The sequence below is a fragment of the Eptesicus fuscus genome, chromosome 16 (assembly GCF_027574615.1).
Source record: "Eptesicus fuscus isolate TK198812 chromosome 16, DD_ASM_mEF_20220401, whole genome shotgun sequence".
NCBI lineage: Eukaryota > Metazoa > Chordata > Mammalia > Chiroptera > Vespertilionidae > Eptesicus > Eptesicus fuscus.
Genome location: NC_072488.1, coordinates 60,342,036 through 60,365,441, shown reverse-complemented (window position 1 = coordinate 60,365,441; position 23,406 = coordinate 60,342,036). Strand labels below are relative to the sequence as shown.

Sequence of the window (23,406 nt, the reverse complement as noted above, 5' to 3'; positions counted from 1 at the left end):
CCTATAGTGCCAACCAAATTTTTGTACTTGGCAAATATGTTCCAAAATATCTCTACTTCCAAGCTATTAATTGCTAGTGAAGTTTTTATTTTGGTTTGTCCATTAATTTTTGTGCTTATTTTTAGTATAATGCTATACTTGCCCTTGATGTAAGTAAAATAAAAGGGGAAAAAAAGAGGCTAACACTGTCAGAGGTCAGAAATTGGGGTCATAAACATATCTTAGTGTTTTGAGGGAACTTGCATATCACATCTTTCTTTTATAGAAAACTTTTCCAAACTATGTAGCAGTGTTATAGTGTAGAAGTTAGTTTGTTGTAAATTTTAATCTTAACAGATATATGCCATAACTAGTATGCTTTGTTTCTTTAATGCATGTGGATATACAGTACTCACAAGACTATTTACCACTGTATATTTTTCAAAAAAGAGGATTTGTTACTATGTCTGTATCATCAATCAATATATATAAACCCTTCTCACCGGAACCAGTCCCCTCCCCAGTGTGGGCACTAACTAGGTCACTCTCAAAGGGACGGCTAAGAACCACCTGGCACTCCCCAGTGCAGGAGTTCAGGATTTATAAGACACCATTCAGAAAAATAAACTGTGTGCTGAATGGACTGTACTTTGTGCTATTATTCCGTGTTGTTACTGTTGGAGTAAAAAGTAGAGTCGGGGGTAAAATTAGGTCTGTTTGTTGTGGGGAGTCCTCTCAGATGTTAGGGAAGCCATTGCATGTGTCCCTTGCTGCTAGCCCTTCTTGGTTTAGTAGCTAGCACGCTGCCCTGGAATCAGAGGTTCGGTACTCGTGTGATTAGCATTTCACAATTTATTTGCAATGCTCAGTGTTTGCTGCAATGGGATGAAAACATCTTTTGAATACATTCTCTGAGCCTTAAAAATGGTGATATCGCCAGTACTGTAAGATGCACTGCCAGCAGATTTGATACTCTTCATTTAAGTATAGACAGTAGTGTTTTTTAGGAGATTTAGAAGTCAGCTGATTAAACATAATAATCGTGCTTCATTATGGGATGAGAAACTGAAGTGTTTTCTCATCGAGAGCACTGATGGGAAAGTTGGTGTTCGCATCCGGGATGTTTCTGGAAGTACCCCTTGGAGAAGCTGCCTGAGAAATTGGATTCCCAAGTTGTACTAAATTTTTTCTCCTTAATGTATTGTACATATTCCTTACAATGTCATCATTGGTTGAATGGGTAATACCTGTAGTAATATTTTAGGTACCTGTTAAATTTTCAAAGGAAGATTATTTTCAAATTTGCTGCTATAACTTAATAACTGGTCCTGTTGACTGTGCCTTTCATCCCTGTTTGTGCCACACCGTTCATGTGTATTTGAAATAAAGACGTTTAAAAATCCATGCTGAATCCAAGATTCCCTCTAATAGAAAAATAGGTAAGACTTCACGAAGCAAATTTTATTGGTTTTAACACTGATATAATAATATATTTGAACTATTTTCAATTAGAAAATAGCAGTGGATCTTCTATGTGGGTTTTAGAAAATCTTGAAAGAAAACGGTGGTGTTAAGACAGTGGTTCTGTGTGATGCAGATACTCACTCATACATTATGTGCTCTATACAGCTCCCGAATGAAGAGCAGCCACCATGGGCCTCTTCACTCTAAGAAGTGTGTTTTTTAGCAGAGAAAATGCTCTTAAAGATATTTAGGGCCTGAAGGTTAGACTAAGATCATACACCCTACCCTACATAAATGTTTAAAATACAACCCAGTAGTAAATGGAGGCTGAGTTAAGTACCTTGTCAGTAACGGAGGAGAAAGGGGAGCATATTATTATGTTCTTCAAAAAGAAGCTCTTTCAAGAAGGATTCATATTGAAAAGTTTTACCTGATTTCCTCATGCCTTTAATACTTTGTATATAATTTTGTGTGCAAATATTAGAATAAAAAACACACACGCTTTAGTTTAAAAATATTTATAATAGAAATGTACATTTAATTAGTTTTAAGGAATGTATGACAATAGTGTTAACATATATTTCCTCAAATTCACAAACTTTACACCAAGATATCTACAATAAGAGTTTATTTACAAGTTTCATAAGAAATCACTTCACCAATACTGTTGACACAGTTAAGATGTACAGTCTCACTGCTTTTCACTTCACTCTGTACTTGTAGAAGGAACACAGTGTGTGGGTGAAGTTCCATCCTAGTGCTAGTGACAGCCCGTAGAGCAGAACGAGAGGTGCAAATGGATAGAGAAGAATTACTGTATTTTTCAAAAATGGCAATGCTGGAAAAGAAGCAAATCCAAATTCATTTTTAAAATAAGGAAATGTGACTAATAAATGAACATCCGGAAAGACAGCTCTTCACTACAACACGGCCAAAGAGGAACACTAGTTCAGTCAGTAACAGGAAGCTGTGTAGCCAGGACCACCCTAGATCGTGCTGTGTTCTGTGCTGCCTCCTTCCTCACGCTGGGAAGAAACCCACCAGGGGAGTTACTTTAGCACAAAGGCTGAGCGAGAAGCAAGTCCAGGACTAAGACAGATTGAGAACGCAGGATAAACGTCACAATATTAGTGAAATGGGTGGTGAGTTTAAACTTCTAAGAGTCCATCTTAAAGTACCAGAGATAGCTGATATAACAGGAAAAACACAACCTCCAGCTATTTTATTTTCCAAGGTAAGACAGTGTTACTCTTCCACTGAGAAGGTGAGGTCTCCACTAGCATACCAAGCCTTAGGAAAGAGCTGAAACTCAAACATCAAATCTGTGCCCAACATCCATGTTTGTTTCTTGCTCTTCCTACCCCATGCATCCTTACCTAAATACCTCATACAGGAAGTAACTGACCTGTGCTCAAAGAAGCTGTTCTAAACTATAGGGAGTTACCAGAAGAGCGCTAAAAATCCACTGAGAGCCTAGCTGGCATGGCTCAGTGGTTGAGCGGCAGCCTATGAACCAGGAGGTCACAATTCTATTCCTGATCAGGGCACATGCCCAGTTGTGGGTTCCATCTCTAGTGGGTGTTCATGAGGCAGCCAATCAATGATTCTCCCTCTCCTCTCTGAAATATATATACACACATACACATATATGTACACATATACTAGAGGCCCGGTGCACAAAATTGGTGCGTGGGGGTGGGGCGGGGAGCCCTCAGCACGGCTTGCAACGATGCCAGCATCCTGTGCCCCGGCTGGCCTCTGGCCAGAGGCCCGTCCACCCACCCTCCCTCCGCGGGCCAGGGTGCGTGGGACACTGGGGCTCATGGCCAGGGTGGTACCGCCAGCATCCAGCCCCCTGGCCGCTATGGGCGCCACCATCTTTGTGATGGTGTGGTGGTTAATTTGCATATTACCCTTTTATTAGATAGGATTTTTAAATCCAGTTAGAGAAGCCACAATGTTGCAGCATGCTAATAACAAAGACATATCACGGGCCTCTCCCCTGAACAGGAGAAAGGATTCCCATTACCTCAAACAAGGTATTACAATGTGAGGTATTTGGCTCTTTAATGGAGATCATGTCTTAAAGGAAGACCAACAAATATTTTCTCATATTAAGAAAAATGAACTGATAGCAGGATTTAACAATATTTGCAAACATATCCTCAGGTCAGAAGTTGGGTCTGATTTTCTGGAATCTTCTACAGACCCTATCTATAATAATAAAAGCATAATATGCTAATTAGACTGAACAGCTGGACAACCTTCCGGACGAAGCTGGGGCTGCAGCCGCGGGATTGAGGCAGCCACCTTGGCTGCGAGGGAGGGAATGAGGCAGCTGCTGCGGCTGTGAAGGCCTACTCTTGCAAGAATTTCGTGCATTGGGCCTCCAGTAGTGATTATAAAACTGGAAAACGAGGCACTCAAGTTCATATGCCCATTCATTTGACCAACTTTTCCTCTCTAACCTACCATTGGTAACTCAAACCTGAAAGCTTGTAGAAAAAGGACACTGGTCATGGGTTCCTGTAGGTAACGTGGAGATAACCAATATAGTTTAACATGGTTCCTTGAAATGATAAAATTACATACCAACTATGCCACTTTTGAGATGTGTGACCATGGACATGTTAACTTAATCTCTCTGTGCTTCGTTTCCTCATTTGAAAAATGGGGCTAAGTAAACCTATCTATAATAATAAAAGCATAATATGCTAATTAGACTGGACGTCCTTCTGGACGACCTTCAGGATGAACTGGGGCTGGGAGGGTCGAGGTAAGCTACCGCAGCTGGGAGGGCCAAGTTCCTTGCACAAATATTGTGCATCGGGCCTCTAGTATTACATAATTTTGAAGATTAAGTGACATAATTCATATAACATTCTTGAGACAGTGCCTACAAAGGCTCCATAAAAGTAAGCTAATTGTATTACTTTTACAAATTCCCCCTCTGTTATGTTTTCAGTCAACCAAAACAATTAGTTACTTACCACTGTATCCCAGGAAGGTTATATAGATGTAATAGCCAATAGCAATCAACCAGAAGGTATTTCCAACCAAATATCCAATAAATGTGTCTGTTAGGATGACATCTGCCAAAGAGATACAGACAATGACTCTCTTTTCATTGCATACTATGAAGACTTTTAAAAACTATTTTGAGAAGTAACTGCTACTTACGGTTGATGAAAAATAGTTGGATGAAATGTAGAATGACTAGGAGAGGATAAAAAGCATTCAAATGCACATCAAAGGCATAGCCCCACTCCACATCATAGTCTCTGCTCTGCCGTTTCACTAAATACTTGTTAGAGATAAACCTGAAGAGCAAAATTAAAATTTCTTTCATAATACAATAAAAATTCTGTAAGTGTTTACCGACTAGCTTCTATGTACCAAGCATTATTTCATACACTAGAAATACAGCAGTAAACGTAATTCAAACACTCTGCCCTCAATCTAGTGGGAGTAGACTGACAATAGAATGTAAGTGTATGTTAGATGGTACTATGGAATGAAACAGTAACCCAGCTGGGTACTCAACTGGTTGGAGCATTGTCCCATACAACAGAAAGTTGCAGGTTCGATCCCCAGTTGGGGTGCATACAGGAGGCAACTGATCAATGTTTCTCTCCCTTCCTCTCTTTAAAAATCAATGAAAACATGTCCTCGGTGAGGGAGGGAAGAAGGAAAGAGGAAGGAAGGGAATGACAGAGAATACAGAGTTGATATGCAATGTTAGATATGGTCACAAAACATATGAGTGACGACCCAAGGCAGTGATGGGAATTACCTGGAGCAGAGCATTTCAGGCAGCAGGGAGGCCAACACAGGGGTGGAGGAGATGGTGGAGTACAGAGGAGGTGGCAGGGTGCTTGGTATGTCTGAGGAGTGGGTGAGGAGACCACTGTGCCAGAAACAAGTAAGCAGTGTTGCAGGAAATGAAACCAGAAAAGAAATGGGAGCCAGATCTTACAGAGTCCCTGGCCGTTTTAAGACCCCAGTATTTTACTCTGGGTGAAATGAGAGATCACTATTTCCCAGGAGAGAGACACTGTTTTGACCAGGTTCCTCTAGCCACAACTCTGAAAACGGACTACAGGGACAAGAATGGAAGTGGAGACACCAGTTGAGAGGCTACTGTGACAGAAGTAAACAGTGGCAGCATTGCAAGTGGGGCCAAATGGGACATACTATAGTTATGGCGGCACCAATAGGATTGTAGGTGCTGGATGTGGAGTATGAGGGGGAAAATGTCAGGATGACTGGTTTTTGCCTTAAACATGTGCAAGGTCAAGCTGATATTGACTGAGGTGGGGCAGGAAGGAGAGTGCAAGAGATTGGATTTGGACCTGTTATGTGGAAGATGACTATTAGTACGGACTAAGAAATATATGGTAGGACCATGATCCAGGCACTCTAGCAAGGCTGGCCAAGACTGTCAGACCCACATCTCCTAGGCTTGTCCACGGGTCTCCCAGTGGCCTGCCTCAGCTACCGTGCTTCCAGCTGGCCTGACAAGGTGACCCCAGCACTGTTTGCCCCTGTAACTTCCCGTGGCTCACACACGCTCTAGCTGTAGTTCCCACTCTAGTATGGCTAGTCCCTGGAACTTGCACAGACCATGCCAGCTCCAGCTCCAACTGGCCAGCCAAGGCAGTCCTGGTGTGGACCCCTGGGCCTCTACAACTAAAGCTCCCAGCCCCAGTGTGAACTGCCCTGGGACTCCCCAGAGCCCCTGAGCAGGGTGCCAAGTATGTCTGAGGAGTGTGTGTGGCTTGCCTCTGAGACTCCCCTTGAGCTGTGGGGCATTCCAGAGGTAACTCCAACCAACTGGCCAAGGCAACCCTGGTGCAGCTTCATCCTGGATCTCCCTACATCAAGCATGTCAAACTCGCCGCATGTGGCCCACAACCTATACTTTTCTGGCCCAGCCAATATAATGGTATGTAAGAAACATTTTAATAAAAATTTCATAACTTAATTTTTACAACATCCTGTTAAACATAATTATTAATAAACTACGTTTGCTAATGACTGATTACTATAATTGTGTTGCACTCATTTCCCTTACATGCCTTACGCGCAGGCGTACCATTTCTCTCCACTAATACTAGCAGCTGATTGCCACGTCATTAGTTTTGTACTGACTTGTTTGGTGTGCGCAACAGGAAATATTTTGCTTTTGGAGGACAAGGAAAGTAGGTTTATTTGCATTACGCTTATTAATTTGTGCAGTTATTCAGTGGTAAGTTAATGTTCAAGAAAACATTAATTTTTATTAAAATGTTCTATTATGTCTCTATTGAAAGAAACCCACGTTTCTATGAAAATGGAAGGTTTTTTGTTTTTTTTGGTTTTTTTTTGTGGCCCACGTAAATTTCAACCTTGTTTATTTGTCTTGTGTTAGCCTTTGAGTTCGACATGCTTGGCCTATAGCACATGCATGCTCCAGCGCCAGCTGCCCTACGAAAGACACCAACCCGTGCCTTCAAGACTGGGAGAGATTGCTGTTTTGTCTAACTCATAGAAACAAAGAGAAAGAACCAAAATAAGACAAAAAACATGTTCTAAACAAAAGACCAGAATAAGAAGTAAATGAAATGGGAAAAAGCTGTCCACTAGATAAAGACTTAAAAAAACACTGATTAAGGATACCCACCAAACTCGGAATAATAGATGAACTCAGTGAAAACATCAGCAAAGAAATAGAAAATATAAAATAAAACCAATCAGAATTGAACAGTAACTAAAATGAAAATTACACTAGAGGGAATCAAGAGCAGATTAGTTGATGCAAAAAAATAATGTCTGTGAGCTGAAAGACAATGAAGTGGAAATCACCCAATGAACTAGCAAACAGAAAAAAAGAAAACAAACAACCTACAGTCAAGTTGGCAGAGGAGGTCAACTCTGAACTTGTCTCCTCCCAAGATCACACCAAAATTACAACTAAATTATAGAACAACCATTGAGATCCACTTCAAGTGTAGCTGAACAGACTGTCATAATTAACGATTTAAAGAGGCAGCTACATGAAGACCGTAGGAAGGGCATACACTTGGACCGGGCAGGTCCCACACCCACAGTGTGGCAATTATGAAATGGGAGGGATAAGTCGGCTGTGGAGGTCCAACCTGAGGAGCGAGGAGTCACAGCCCCACACTGGACTCCCAAGACTAGGGCATCCAGTGCCAGGAAGAGGAGTCCCTGTAAAAACTGGTTGTGAAAACCAGCTGGGATGTGTTCAAAGACAAAGGGCTGCTAGACACTAGGCATTACTCTTAAAGGGACCATGCACAGATTCACTCACAAACTTATTTACTCTTTAAGCTAGTGAAGGGGCTGCAACTCAGAACAGTTCCAGAAACATACCGGGAGGAACTGCATTTAACTTCAGAGTGAGGGCTGGAGCGGCAGGGGTCAGGACAACTCACACGAGGGATGGAAGCACTGGCAGGCACCACTAGTCCTCGGTTGATCTCTCACCCAACCAGTTCTGCATATGTGGGCACCAAATCTTTCCATAAAACTGACTAACATTGTTCCCTCGTCCTGATCATTCCCTAAGACCCCACCCAACTTGCTCGCCAGGCCTCCGCCTCTTCAGGCGGCTCTTCTACATAAGCAGCCTGCCTTGGATTGCACTGCAGACTTCCCCCCAAATCTTCAAACCTCACACAAGTGATGGCTGTCCTAGGCTTGCCCTGCAAACTTCCCCAAAGCTCCGGAAACCCCAAACAAGCAGCAGCTGGGACCTTGGTGTGCATTGTAGCTCTTCCCAAATGGCCCCAAGCCCAGTACCAGGAGAAATCGGCCTCCTTACATTCTAACTCCCATCAGGTGGCCCCAAGCCTGGGATAAGTGGAGGCCAGACTTGGCCTGTAACGTAGTTCCAATTAAGAGGCCACAAGGCAGGCACAAGCGGCAGGCAGCCTCAGTTTGCAGTGTAGCCTCTCCCACGCATCTTCAAGCCCAGCACAACCAATAAACCAACCACAACCGCAGACCACCTTACAGCTCCTCACAAGAGTCATCAAGCCTAGCACAAGCGGTGCCTCAACTTGGCCTGCACCAGAATCCCTCCCAAGAAGTTCCAGCCCCAACAAACCTGGTAGATGGCTTCAGACCACACCAGAGTGCCACCTAACCAGTTCCACAAGTGGTACACCCCAAGAGCAGCCTCGGCTGGCACCACAGTTCTGCTAAAGCAACAATCCCATCTGTGGGGTTAACAACTTGTCTGCTGTAGGCACATCCAGCCCTCACAGTCAGCCAGAGATGGTCGACACCAATAAATGGTGGTGGTATAGCAGCCACTACAACAGGAGGGCACACCCAACCCCACAGGGAAACCCCTGGAGCAACCAGCTCAGGTGACCAGAAAGACTGCAGAACTATGCCTGAGAGGACCCTCTCTACATAAGGCCACTCTGTCAAGACCAGGAGACATAGCTTATCTACCTCATACACAGCAACACACACAGAGGTCAGTCAAATAAGGAGACAAAAAAACATGTCCCAAATGAAAGAGCAGGGCAAAACTCCAGAAAAACTAAATGAAATGATGATAAGCAACCTACCAGATGCAGAGTTCAAAACACTGGTTATAACAATTTGCAATGAACTTGAGAGAAAAACAGATGAACTCAGGGAAAACTTCAGCATAGATACAGAAACATAAAAAGGAAGATGGAAAACTGAAACAAGAACCAATCAGAACTGAAGAATACAGTAACTACAGAAGAATACACTGGAGGGAATCAACATCAGGTTAAAGCAGTGATATGGAAGACAATGTAGTAAAAAACACCCAATCAGTATAGCAAAAAAGGAAAAAATAATTTTTAAAAATGAGGATAGTTTAAGGGACCTCTGGGACAACATTAAGGCCACCAATATTCACACCATAAGAGCTGCAGAAGGAGAATACAGGAAAAAATGGATTGGAAACCTGTTGGAAGAAATAATGGAAATCTCCACTAATCTGGAAAAGGAAATATACATACAAATCCAGGAAGTGCAGAGTTTCAAACAAGATAAACCCAAAGAGGCCCACATCAAGACATACCATAATTAAAATGCTAAAGGCTAAAAAGAGAGAAAATCTTAAACACAGCAAGAGAAAAGCAGTCAGTTATGTATAAGGGAGCCCCGCCCCCACCATAAAACTATCAGCTGATATCTTACCAAGAATTCTGCAGGCAAAAAAAGACTGACACAAAACAGTCAATGTGATGAAAGACCAAAACCTACAAGATTACTCTACCCAGCAGGATATCATTTAGAATGGAAGGAGAATAGAATATCCCAGATAAGATAGGCTAAACAAGTTCACCACCACAATACCAGTATTACAAGAAATATTAAAGGGACTTCTTTAAGATAAAAGACCAGCCCTGGCTGGTTTGTCTCAGTGGATAGAGCACTGGCCTGTGGACTAAAGGGTCCCAGGTTCAATTCCTGGTCAGGGCACATGTCTGGGTTGTGGGCTCGATCCCCAGTGTGGGGCGTGCAGGAGGCAGCACATCAATGATTCTCTCTCATCATCATTGATGTTTCTCTCTCTCTCTGAAATGAAAAAAAAAAAGGAAAAAAAAAAGATAAAGACCGAAAGTATGAAAAAAATATATAGGAAAGAAAAAAAATTTCACTGAAAACGGTCAACAGTTGAAACTGTGGATCAAGCAAGCTAGTACAAAGGTTAAAAGACAAAGTAGGAATTACAACAATAAATTAAGGGATGCACACAAACACACATGCAAAAGAAGAAAAAGGTAATGACAAAACAAACACGGGGATAGTAAAAATTGTAGTGATTATAGAATGTGTTCAAAATTAAGTGATAATCAAATTGAAATAGACTACTATAACTATAACTTGGTATATATAGAAGCACATGGTTAACCACAAACCAAATATCTAAGAGATGTACACAAAATAAAGAGAAAGGATTCCAAACACAACACTATAGAAAATCATCAACATACAAGAACGCAAGAGAGTATGAAAGGACCAGAGAAAAACTACAAAACAATCAGAAAACAACTGATAAAATGATATAACTACCAAATTACTTTCAAAAATGCTCCAATAAAAAGACATACAGTAGCTGAATGGTTTAAAAAACAAAACAAAACACTGTACATATGCTTATCTACAAAAGACCCACTCTAGATTAAAAAACACACACCACACATACTAAAAGTAAAAAAGATAAAAAAATATATTTTATGCAAATGAAAACAAATTGAAAAAGTTGGGGTAGCAATACTTTTATCAGACAAAATAGAATTTAAAACAAAAGCTGTAACAAGAGGTGAGAAAGGCATCTAATAATTATAAATAGGTCAACTCAATAAAAAGATTTAACTCTTGTAAACATATATGCATTCAACCTAGGAGTTCCTAATTATAAAAAGACAAGACTGACAGACATAAAGGGAGTATTACAATGATAGTAGGGACTTTCACACCTTACTGACTTCGACAGATCGTCCAGACAAAAAAAATCAACAAGAAAATAGTGGCCTTGGAGCCTCTGCCTCAGCTCAGACTAAGGCCGTAACCACCACTGCCCGCCCTGCCAGGCCCTGCAACCCTACCACCAGAAGTCAGGGTGGAAAATGCACTGTTAGCCAGGGAGGAGCCTGTAACTTCCCTGTAGGTCAGGGCACTACTAGAACCAGGGATGGATGGAGACTGAAAAAGCTGTGATCTGTGGGTGAGCCAGGAGTGCCTGTGGTGGAGAGGAACCAATCCTCCCACCTGGGAAGTTTGCACTAATCAGGGCCACGCAGCACAACTCAGGGCCAGTAGAGGGGACTGGAGGACACACCCAGGATTGAGTCTGAGGGACCCTTTATTTCCTGGAGGACCTCTTGGCAGGGAGCAGGATGGGGACGAGACAGTAGGACCCAGGAAGGAGGGTCAGCCCTGCCCACCTAAAGCACAGGGGAGGTGGCTCTTACCCCCACCTGCAGAACGGCTGCTTCTGATCCGCCTTGCAGTGACCCGACTATGGGCTGGAAATGTGTGCCCTGCAGCTGGCTCTGGTAGTGCAGGAGACTCAGATATTTGATTGGAGCCTGGGCAGCACTAAAAGTTTGGAGTGCCAAAAAGGGCCGACTCTCTTTTAATCAATTTATTTGTTGTTGTTGATTTTGTTTTTATCCCACCCTGCTTGAGATGGCAGCCAGGGGGTGCCATGCCAGCAAGCCAGGCAGAACTGAGGCATTGAAGGAGAGGAAGTGGCTGCCCACTCTCCTACTATCGAAGGCACTATACCCAGCACAAGTCTGCTCAAACCATCCTGGCCAAGACCAGGGTACCCCTGCAGAGTACAATTCCATGAGGGGGAAGAGATAACTCAGAACAGGGGTATTCGAGTGTGAGAGCCCAGGCAGACCCAGCCTCTGCGCTATGGCGTTCCCACCGAGGGACTACGTGGGGCTCTGCCTACCAGGCTTCAGTCAGGTTGCCAAGGACCAGGCAGAGCCGTGACTCACATGTGTCTGGACCAGAGAAATTCCTGGGTGGCCCAGGATCAATACACCAAGTGGCCAGATTCAACAATATCAGAACAAAATCCAGCATGCTCCACACATAGCAGATCCAAAGGATATTTTTTTTCTTTCTCTCCTTTTTTCTTTCATATCTCTTGTTTCTTTCCTTTTATTATTTTGTTCCTCTCTGTTCCTTTTTTATATTGTTATTTTTTTCTTCTTTTCCAGTTACTCTTTTCCTATTCTAAATTTTAGTGTATTCATTATTACTTTTTAAAATAATTATTATTTCATTTATTTGTGTTTCCCTTTCTTTTTAATCCTTAGTCTACCAAATTACTATCAATGTAAATGGACTAAATTCTTTTCTCTTCCTTCTTTGTTTCCACATCCTCTTTTTGTTTTTTTACATCCTCTAATTCTTTGCTCTCATGTCTTTTAGTATTCGTTTTACTTTCACTTTACCTCTATCTCTTTTTATTTTATTTTTTAGCCTTTCTTGTTTGTTTTGCTTTTCCAGTTGTTTTCTATTTGGTCTTGCTTTGTTCTCTCACCACCTGTATAATACCTGTAGTTGGAGGAAATCCCATCCACAAACAGGAAATCAACAAACGAGACCAAATTACAACAGGAGAGCCCACATAACACACACAAGGGGGATACTGCTAGACTATCCAGCTCTGGAAATCAAAGAGACTGCACCACTGGGTCCAACAGGGCACTTTCTACGTAAGGCCATCCCATGAAGACTGGGAGGCATAGCAGTTCTATCTGATGGACAGAAACAAACAAAGAGACAGCTAAAACTGGAAGACAAAAATAAACCACCAAATGAAAGAAAAGGAGGAATTTCCAAAAAAAAAAAAAAAAAATTAAATGAAATGGAGGTAAACAACTTATCAAACACAGTTCAAAGTAATGGTTATAAAAGGCACTTAAGGAACTTAGAATTTTAAGGAACTTAGTGAGAACTAAAAAAGCATGAAAAGGGAAAATGAAACCACAAACAATAGTCAGAAATGAAGAATACTATATCTGACATTAGGAATATACAGGAGAGAATTAAAAGTGAATTGGATGAAGCAGAGGACTAAATCAGTGATTTGGAAGACAAAGTAGAAATAAACACCCAATTAGAGATCAAATAGAAAAATAAGGCAGCAACAGACAGACAGAAAGTAACACACCAGGGAGTTCCCATTAGACTGTCAGCTGATTTCTCAACAGTTAACACTTAAGGCCAGAAGGGAATGGCATGAAGTATTCAAAATAATTAATAGAAAGGGCCAGAATCCAAAACTACTCTATTCAGCAAGGCCATCAGTTAAAATTGAAGATGAAATAAAGACATTCCCAGACCAAAAAAAGGCTAAGTAAGTTTATCACCACCAACCCAGAACTGCAAAAAATGCTAAAGCGACTGGTGTAAGAAGAAGGAAGAGAGAAATACAGCCATATAATTAAAATGTCCATACTACCTAAGGCAGTCTACAGATTCAATGCAATCCCTATTAAAATAGCAATGGCATAGTTCACAGAGCTTGAAAAATTACTCCAAAAATTTATATGGAATCAAAAAAGACCACAAATAGCTGCAGTAATTTTGAGAAAGAAAAACAAAATTGGAGGAATCACAATACCAGATTTCAAGTTATACTACAAAGCTACCGTAATCAAAACAGCATAGTATTGGCAGAATAACAGGCATATAGATCAATGGAACAGAACAGAGAACCCAGACATTGACCCAAGCCATTATGCTCAATTAATATTTGACAAAGGAGGCAACAGCATACAATGGAGTCAAGAGGGTCTCTTCAATAAATGGTGTTGGGATAATTGGACCGACACATGCAAAAAAAAAAAAAAAAATGAAGCTAGACCACCAACTTACACTATACACAAGAATAAACTCAAAATGGATAAAAGGCTTAAATGTAAGTTGTGAAACCATAAAAATCCTACAAGAAACCATGGGCAGCAAAATCACAGACATCTCTGGTAGCTATATGTTTACAGATACATCTCCTAAAGCAAAGGAAACTAAGGAAAAAATAAACAAATGGGACTACATCAAAAAAAGAAGCTTCTGCACAGCAAAAGAAACCATCAACAAAATGAAAAGAGCCCACTGTATGGGAGAACATATTTGGCAAGGATACATCTGATAAAGGGTTAATATAAAAAAATATAGGGAACTCATACAACTTAACAAAAGGAAGACAAACAATCCAATTAAAAATGAGCAAAGGATCTAAATAGACCCTTCTCCAAAGAGGACATACAGATGGCCAAGAGACATATGAAAAAACCAGAGGCCTGATCCACAAAATTCGTGCAAGAGTAGGCCTTCACAGCCCCGACTTCATAGGGAAGGTCATCCGGACTGTCATTCCACTGTTCGGCCGTTCGGCCGATTTGAATATTGCGCTCTTATTATAAATGCTCAAAGTCACTAATCATCTGAGAGATGCAAATCAAAATGACAATAAGGTACCATTCTCACACCTGTCAGAATGGCTACCATCAACAAATGACAAGTGCTGGAGAGGATGTAGAGAAAAGGAACCCTAGTACACTGCTGGTGGGAATGCAGACCAAGTGTCAGCCACTGTGGAAAACAGTATGGAGTTTCCTCAAAAAATAAAACATGGAACTGCCATTTGACCCATTGTTCCACTTCTAGGAATATATCCTAACTAGTGGCCTGGTGCATAAAATTCGTGCACATTAAAAGGGGGACCCAGAGTCAAGTCCCCGCCCACCCACATGTGCCTCAAAATCACGTGAGACCCAGACCCAGCCGGCCCCCCCGCATTGGGCTAGATCCAGACCCAGTCAGTCCCACCCTTGTCAAGCCCCGCCGGGCAGGGGGCATAGCCTCAGATCCCCTGGCCCAGTGCCAGGATGGGCGGCATGGCCTGAGGTCCCCCAGATGGGGTGGGGGGAATGCCTTGAGGTCCCCGGTCAAGCCCCGCCAGGTGGGGGACACAGCCTGAGGTCCCTTGTCAAGCCCCGCCAGGCAGGGGGGCGCAGCCTCAGGTCCCCCATCAAGCCCCGCTGGGCGGGGGGCGTGGTCTGAGTTCCCCCAACCCAGCACTGGGAGTGCACCTTGAGGTCTCCCGTCAAGCCCCGCCAGGCAGGGGGGAGCAGCCTCAGGTCCCCTGGCCCTGTGCTGGGGCGGGGGGTGCAGCTTGAGGTCCCCCGGCCTGGCACTGGGATGGGGAGAGCAGCCTGAGGTCCCCTCGCCCAGCACCAGGACGGGAAGCACACCTTGAGGTCCCCCGTCAAGCTGCGCCAGGCAGGGGGCGTGGCCTCAGGTCCCCTGGCCTGGCGCCGGGCAGGGGGTGAGGCCTGAGGTCCTCCCGGCCTGGTGCCAAGGCAAGAGGCGTGGCCTGAGGTCCCCCAGCCTGACGCTAGGGCGGGAGGCACGGCCTGAGGTCCCCTGTCAAGCCCTGCCGGGTGAGGGGCACGGCCTGAGGTCCCCTGTCAAGCTCCACGGGGGTGGGGTTGGGGGTGGGGGAGGACATAGCCTCAGGTCCCTGCTGATTGCTTGTTAAGGTCCTTAAGGGAACTTGGCCTCAGCTGTGGGTACAGCCATCTTTGTGATGGAGTGATGGTCAATTAGCATATTCCCTCTTTATTAGATTACTAGTGGCCCGGTGCACGAAATTTGTGCACATTAACCTTTTGCACTCAGATGTCGAGTGTGACTTGACACGGTTAGCATTTGAATAAAGGAATCGAGAAAAAAGCGAGTGCAAAGGGTTAAAAGTGGGACCCAGAGTCAAGTCCCAGCCCACCCACATGTGCCTCAAAACCGCATGAGACCCAGACCCGGCCGTCCCCCACATTGGGCTAGATCCATACCCGGCCAGTCCCACCCTTGTCAAGCCCCACCGGGCAGGGGGCGCAGCCTCAGGTCCCCTTGCCTGGCACCAGGATGGGGGTGCAGCCTCAGGTCCCCTGTCAAGCCCCACTGGCAGGGGGCGCAGCCTCCAGTCCCCTGTCAAGCCCCGCTGGGCGGGGGGCGCGGTCTGAGTTCCCCCAACCCAGCACTTTGGGTCCCCCATCAAGCCCCGCTGGATGGGGAGCACAGCCTGAGGTCCCTTGTCAAGCCCCGCCAGACAGGGGGGCGCAGCCTCAGGTCCCCTGGCCCGGTGCTGGGGCAGGGGTGCGGCCTGAGGTCCATTGTCAAGCCCTGCTGGGTGAGGGTGTGGCCTGAGGTCCCTTGTCAAGCCCCACAGGGGTGGGGGAGGGCATAGCCTCAGGTCCCTGCTGATTGCTCGTTAAGGCTCCTTAAGGGAACTTGGCCTCAGCTGTGGGTGCAGCCATCTTTGTGATGGAGTGATGGTCAATTAGCATATTCCCTCCTTATTAGATAGGATTAGATAGGATAAGCCTGAGACACCAAACAGAAAGAATGTATGCACCCCTATGTTCAAAGCAGCACAATTTACAATAGCTAAGATCTGGAAACAGCCCAAGTGTCCATCAGTAGATGAGTGGATAAACAAGCTGTAGTACATTTACACCATGGAATATTATGCAGCAGTAAAAAAGAAGGATCTCTTACTCTTTGGGACAGCATGGAGGGACCTGGAGAGTATTATGCTAAGTGAAATAAATCAGTCAGAGAAAGACAAGTATCAAATGATCTCACTCATATGTGGGATCTGATAAACAAAATAAACTGATGAACTGAGTGGATCCAGAGACATGAAAGCATGAAACAGATTGTAGAATCTCAGAGGGAAGGCAGGAGAAGGTGGGTGGTGGGAATTGATCACTGAAATAACTTGTATGCGTATATGCATAACCCATGGAAATAGACAACAGGTTGGTGAAGGCCTGGGGTGAGGTGCAGGGGCAGGCTAGAAGGAGTCAATGGGGGAAAAGAGAGGACATATGTAATACTTTCAATAATATATATGAAAAAAATTTAAAAGAAAGAAAGAATAAAACAGTATGGAGATTCCTCAAAAAATTAAGAATACAGTTACCATATGACCCAGCAACCCTTCTTCTGGGTATCTACCTGAAAAATTTAAAAACATTTCTTTGCGAAGATATATGCACCCGTATGTTCACTGGCCAAGACATGGAAACAACTAAAGTGTTCTTAGATAAGTGACTGGAAAAGGATGTGTTACATATATACAATAGAATACTACTAAGCCCTAAGAAAGGATGAAATAGTGCCATTTGCAATGTGGATGGATCTTGAGAATATCATGCTAAGTGAAATAAGCCAGTCAGAAAAAGAACCATATGAGTTCACTCATATGTGGGATATAAAGCTGAAAGTAACAAATGAACAAACAAGAAAAACAAACAAAAACTCATAGACACAGACAAGAGTATGGTGTTTACCAGAGGGAAGGGGAATGGGGAAACAGAAAGGGTAAAGTGGGCCAAATGTGTGATGACAGATGATTTGACTTTGGGGGGTGGACACACAATGCAATATACAAATCATATATCACAGAAATGTACTTGAAAATTATATAATCTTGTTAAGTAATATCATCCCAATAAATTTAATTATAAAAGACAACCCAAATAAAATTATAAATGAAGGAGAAGTGACACCCAACACCACAGAAATACAAAGGATTATAAGGAAATACCACAATTATATGCCAACAAATTGGACAACCTGGAAGAAATGGTTAAAGTCTTAGAAACATACAATCTTCCAAAACTAAGTCAAGAAGAACCAGAAAATGTGAATAAACCAGTAACTATTAACAAAATTGAATCAGTATTAAAAAAAACAACAACCTCCCAACAAACAAAAGCACGGAACCAGGTGGCTTCACAGGTGAATTTTAGCAATCATTCAATACCTATCCTTCTCAAACTATTCTAAGAAATTGAAGAGGAAGGCTCCTAAGCTCATTTTAAAAGCCAGCATTATCTTGATACTCAAACTAGAGAAAGACATTACAAAAAAAGAAAATTACAAGCCAATATCCTTGATGAACATAGATACAAAAATCAATATTAGCAAACCAAATTCAACAATACATTAAAAAGATCATATCATACACCAGGATCAACTAGGATTTATTCCCTAGATCAGTGATGGGCAAGCTTTTGAGCTTGGTGTGTCAAACTTCGCCAAAAAACTGAGCATAACTCGGGTAGTGTGTCACTGAGGAAAAAACTAACTCCAAGACTCTAGTCGCAAATGTTTCATCCTCGGCATGCGGCCGCCTTAGCGGCCGTGTGTCATCGAAATGGCTACGTGTGTCAGTGCTGACACGCGTGTCATAGGTTCGCCATCACTGCCCTAGATGGAAGGCTAGTTCAATATCCACAAATCAGTTAACATGATTCACCACATAAACAAAACAAAGGATAAAAATCACATGATCGTATCAATACATTCAGAAAAAGCATTTGACAAAATCTAGCATCCATCCTACCTAATAAAAGGGTAATATGCAAATTACCATCACTCTGCTACGCCCACGATTGGGCCAGCGGGAGGCGCGGGGGGCGGGACTCGGGGTGGCCGAATGGGGCCGGCCGGAGGCAAAGGCGGGGGGCGGGGACTCTCGAGGGTGGCGGGGAGGCGGGGTCCCGCCAATGCTGAGCAGGGACCGAATGGGGCCAGTGGGACGCTGAGCTCGAGTAGGTGGGGACTCGCTGCCCCAGAGGCCCCTTCTGTGCTGCAGCACAGCCGTGACGCAGACGCTGAGCTCATGTCGCTCAGCGTCCCGCGGGCCCCATTAGGTCCGGTCCCCGCTCAGCGGTGCGGAGGCCAATCGCTTCGGCTGGACCCCGCCCTCCCCCCCCCCCCCGCGCCTCCCCGCCCCCTTGCAAGTCCCCGCTCCCCGCTGACGCGATTGGCTGCTGCACTGCTAAGTGGGGACCGAATGGGGCCGGCAGGACGCTGAGCTCAGCGTTTGCGCCATGGCTGTGCTGCGAGCCCATGTCCCCGCCCCGGCCGGCCTTGCGGCGGGAGTGAACGGGCCTGTGGGGCCCGGAGCTCAGCATCTGCGCGGCAGGGGAGGAACCAGAAAAATGGATCTTTCCAGTTCCTGATGCTGACAGCCCTATGGGTGCCGGGGTCCTCCACCTGCAGCCCCCAGTCGCAGCCCATCAGCCCCAGTCGCAGCCTGCAAGCCCCCTGCCAGCAGTCCAGATGGGACCAGTGTGGTGCCACAGTGGCGGGTGTCAGCGGGCATGCTACAGACATCAAATCACTGCCACTGAGGCCATCCCCCCACACACACACTCGCAAGTAGTATGGTCCAAGGGGGTGACTCCTGAGGCAAGGCTCCCATGGCAGCTGATGCTCACCATGCCAGGTGAGGAAGCCAGACCTGAAAGCCCAAGCCCCCAAGTACCCGAACTGCAGGGCGTCGTGGGCCAGGGCCCTGAGGAGGCCCCAAGACAAGCATCTTCCCAGAGGCTGTGCAGAAGGAGGGGAGGAACCTCTAGCTAGAGGCCGGGGTGAGGGATGCTGGTGTCTTTGCAGGCCCAGACAGGGCTGAGGGACCCCTCCCCCCCCCCCCCCCCCGGCCCCGCACACGAATTTCGTGCACTGGGCCTCTAGTTTATGATAAAATCTCTCAGCAAAGTGGAACATACCCCAACATAATAAAGGCCATATATGAAAACGTTTCCTTAATATCAGGAACAAGACAGGGATGTCCACTTTCACCATTTATATTCAACAGGTACTGCAAGTCCTAGTCACAGCAATCAAACATGAAATAAAAGGCATCCAAACAGTAAAGGAAGAAGTAATTAATAATGGAAGAAGTAAATAACTTGTCATTATTTGCAGATGACAAATCTTCATTAGCCATTCAGTATTACCCTATACTCTCAGACCTAGTATGCTGTCCACATTTCTATGTTTTTCCAGTTGGTACTAGAAATCATTGATCCCATTACACCCCCCCCCCCCCCCACTCCAAACACTTCCTCATGTTTGTTACTGTGGTGCCTGTGGGATGACCTCAATTATCATTTCTTATTTTTAGCTCCTCACACCATTCACAAGATAATGTAGGTTCTCAAAAACATACTAAGTCATTTTAACTTACAACATCATACAGAGTCATACCAAAGGTACTAAACTCCAGGATGACTTGGTTTCTGTGGCCCTCCAGTCAGCGCATTCATGCAGAATTGCAGAAATGCCTGCTACAAACTATTTCCTTTGAAAGCCATATTTATTTATAAAATAAATAAATTTTATTTTTCCATTTACCATATTCCCCATGGATATTTTGACAATAAATATGTGACTTACATTAGCAGCATTACTTTTAGGCCAGATTTTAGAATTTTAGAGTAACAATTTATTGACTATCTAGCACATACAAAATCTCTACTGTACTAGTCAGAAGTTATAAAGGAAAATAAAAGGCTGGTATCTTCACAGGTTTTACAGATTCAGAATTTTAAGAGTATTGATAACTACCATTTACTGAGCACTTACGATATGCCAGGTGCTTTTCCTATCACAATCTTCTCAAATACCTTACAAAATAGATAATTCCATTTTATAAAAGAGGAGTCTGGGACTAAGAGTTACACAGTAAATGACTGACTGAGCTGGCATTTGAACCCAGATCTCTCCGTGACTAAAATGCTCCACACTGGTTTCTCTGATATACACTGACCACCAGCCCTACTCAACCACAGGCCCTCTAAGTTCAGCCACCACATCCATTCCCTTCACATAAGACCCGTGTATCTGTGAGAACAATGAAAAACCAAACACCTCGTTTACATTCTCGTTTACATTCAGTACACTTGTTGTTAAACTAAACCTAGACAAAGTCAGACTGAGAGCCCTGTGAATAAAATTTGTGTGTGTGTATGTTTCTCCCTCAGCAGGAAGGAACCAAAAATTTAATAGAAAAAAAATCATTTTTTTCAAGTGTGCTACATTTAATACCAAAAACTCAAAGTAACATAACCTTCTAAATCTTATACATTTAGTGGTGACCCACTGACAAATGAAGCAGAAAAATAAGCCATCATCCAAACCACTTTTGGCTAACTGCATAATATTTTTGCAAAATCAGGAATTTTTTCAGTATGATATAATCATCAAGTCACTTATTTGCTGCATGCACTTTGACAATATAGACCATACTTTAGAGTACTTTCTGATACAGGTAGACACAAGAGGCAAGTCACACCAACCTTTGTAGTCAAACTGGATGCTCTCAGTTCACCTATCTTGTTTCAGTTTTCATTGGCTACTGTACCTGTGAAGCAAGCCCTAAAGGAAGCCCTATAGCAGTATCTGAAGAATCAAAGGTATGGTACTTACCACATGAGAGTTGAGATGAGAAGACCAACGCCCACACAATCTATGAACACAACCCAAAGGAGCAGCTTTATCATCTTAAAAAATCCCATGTCCAGCACAAAGCCAAATCCTACAGTGGACACTGAAAGAAAGATTTACAAGATTCATTCAGGCACTTTGCAAGGTTCCGGGGATACTGGACACAGTCCCTGTACCTCCAGGATGCCCTCGGTCCAGTACTGGAGAGACATGTAAACAAAACCCCCAAGATGTGTTCTATGTGATTAAGAAATGCAGACCAACTTGGAACATGGAAGGGCCATTGAGATATCTCGTTTACCAAGAAGGGCCTTGTCTGTTTGTGGTTCACCAGGGTGGTCCAGCTTTTCAGTTAAAGGTGAGAAAAATTTACACACTTCAACACCCTAAAGACTTTCCCTACACTACTGAAGAACTTAGAAGTAGTTTCTCAAGTTCACATCAGTATTTTACAACTCTCCCTCTGTATTTCTCTGATGGTGAACAGCAATTTACAACCCTGACATTCCTTTTCACAGTAAGTTTGCATTTGGGGATGGATGTATTTATCACAGTAGTTAAAAGACGTGGAGTGACTCTGTTCCTTTGCTTTTTCATGTTCCCAGGTAACGGTTTACTCTGGCAACTGCTTGGGCCCTTTAGAACCAGGAAGAATACAGCCTTCTTTCCTGTGAGATTTGTGAGGCTTCAGAAAAGAGGCAGCAGCTTTAAATAAACCCAAATTCTGACCCACCACAATTTATAACCAAAGTCCCCAAATGGCAAGTCCAATCAAACGCTCAATTTGTTTTTCAACTGTTCTGCAGATCAGCTAACACTTACCACACAGCCAGATACTTAATAGCACCAAGAAAGCTGGGTCATCTCTAGCCCACTGATCCTTTGTCTGCTTTCGATAATGAAAGTTCCTATAAACCCTCTGTGGGGAAGTGAACAGGTAGAGCATCTGCCAGGCAGCAAACTCAAAGTCCATTTGCCGGAAACGAAAAAGCCTTCTCAGGTATTTGTAGCGCTTCGCTCCCGCCGTGTGTCTCGCTGCATCCCTGGAATTCAACGCTCCATTCCCCTGCAGTGGGGAGCTCACTGAAGTACTTGGTAACATCTTCCTATGGGGGTAAAAACCTTTTGCTAGTAATATGAAGAAAGTGTTGGCTACTAGGACTCCTTTTCTGAGACATATAGGAGGGAGGTCACCTGACATTTCTGCCCCATTCCTTGAGAAAGGTCAGCTGTCATAGTGGCCAAGGGCCACACCATTCTGAACCATCCTAGTAGCACCTATAGGGGCCATATGTCAATCTCAGACAATGAGAGAGAGAGAGAGAGAGAGAGAGAGAGAGAGAGAGAGAGAGAGAGAGAGAGAGAGAGAGAGAGATCAAATATTCTGGCTCTCAATCCCGTGCTCTTAAGTACCCGCCTCTAAGTAAATGACCTAATCACACAGGTGGTCCATCAAAGCATTACCAGTTCACTAGAAGGTGATATAAAAACAAAGCAAAACTAAAATCCAGTGTTTGGCTCCACGAATAGTTCATCGGGAACGACACCGTGGGAGACCCGACGAACCACTCTCAAGCCAGGTGAGCGCAGGCCCGGTCCGGCCCCCCGCCCCGGCGCCCTCCAGCTCCGCTCCCCAGCCTCCGGGCCAGCCCCGGCCGAGGGCGGGGTCGCCAGAGGTAACAAACAAAACCGCCCTCTCACTCTGGAATCCGACACAGCAGTGCTTCTGAGTGTAAGTACGCCCGAAACACTGCCTGGGACATCCTCATACTAAACATTATTCGTTGTTTATCTGAACTTCAACTCTAGCTGAGGGTCCTCGGTTCTATCCTCGGTTCTATCCCGCCCCGCCGCCGGCCCAGCAGCGGGCCCGGCGTGTCACTCCAAAGCCCAGGGGCGTCACGCCGCAGCGGACAGAGGAGGCGAGCCCGCGTCGCACGGAGCGCTCCTCAGGACTCACCGGGCGCCCCGCGGCGGCCTCCACCGGCGGCAAACCCCAGCCCGCCACCTCGCCGAGCAGCCGAGCCCAGCCGCGCCGCCCTAGGACCTACTTCCCTTCTCGCGACGTACGCGGCTCCCCGGCGCGACACGTGACGTGGACCTACTTCCGCCGCGCGCGGCCTCCGGGGAATAGTA

At 44.5% G+C, this 23,406-nt stretch overlaps 1 protein-coding gene across 2 annotated transcripts; it reads right to left on the bottom strand.

The window, feature by feature from the left end:
* Window positions 1–1,951: 1,951 nt before the first annotated feature.
* On the bottom strand, window positions 1,952–23,327 carry UNC50 (unc-50 inner nuclear membrane RNA binding protein). 2 transcript variants are annotated; one of them, XM_054727902.1, is made up of 7 exons: window positions 23,231–23,327; window positions 22,465–22,548; window positions 22,093–22,376; window positions 21,253–21,373; window positions 4,624–4,763; window positions 4,434–4,535; window positions 1,952–2,281 (listed from the first exon to the last, which is right to left on the bottom strand). In XM_054727902.1, the coding sequence occupies exons 3-7, from the start codon at window positions 22,370–22,372 to the stop codon at window positions 2,145–2,147; spliced, it is 780 nt and encodes a 259-aa protein (XP_054583877.1). In that variant the 5' UTR covers window positions 22,373–22,376; window positions 22,465–22,548; window positions 23,231–23,327; the 3' UTR covers window positions 1,952–2,144. The 2 variants fall into 2 exon arrangements, with proteins under 2 accessions (XP_054583877.1, XP_008154732.2); XM_008156510.3 differs by lacking the exon at window positions 22,465–22,548.
* Window positions 23,328–23,406: the final 79 nt, after the last annotated feature.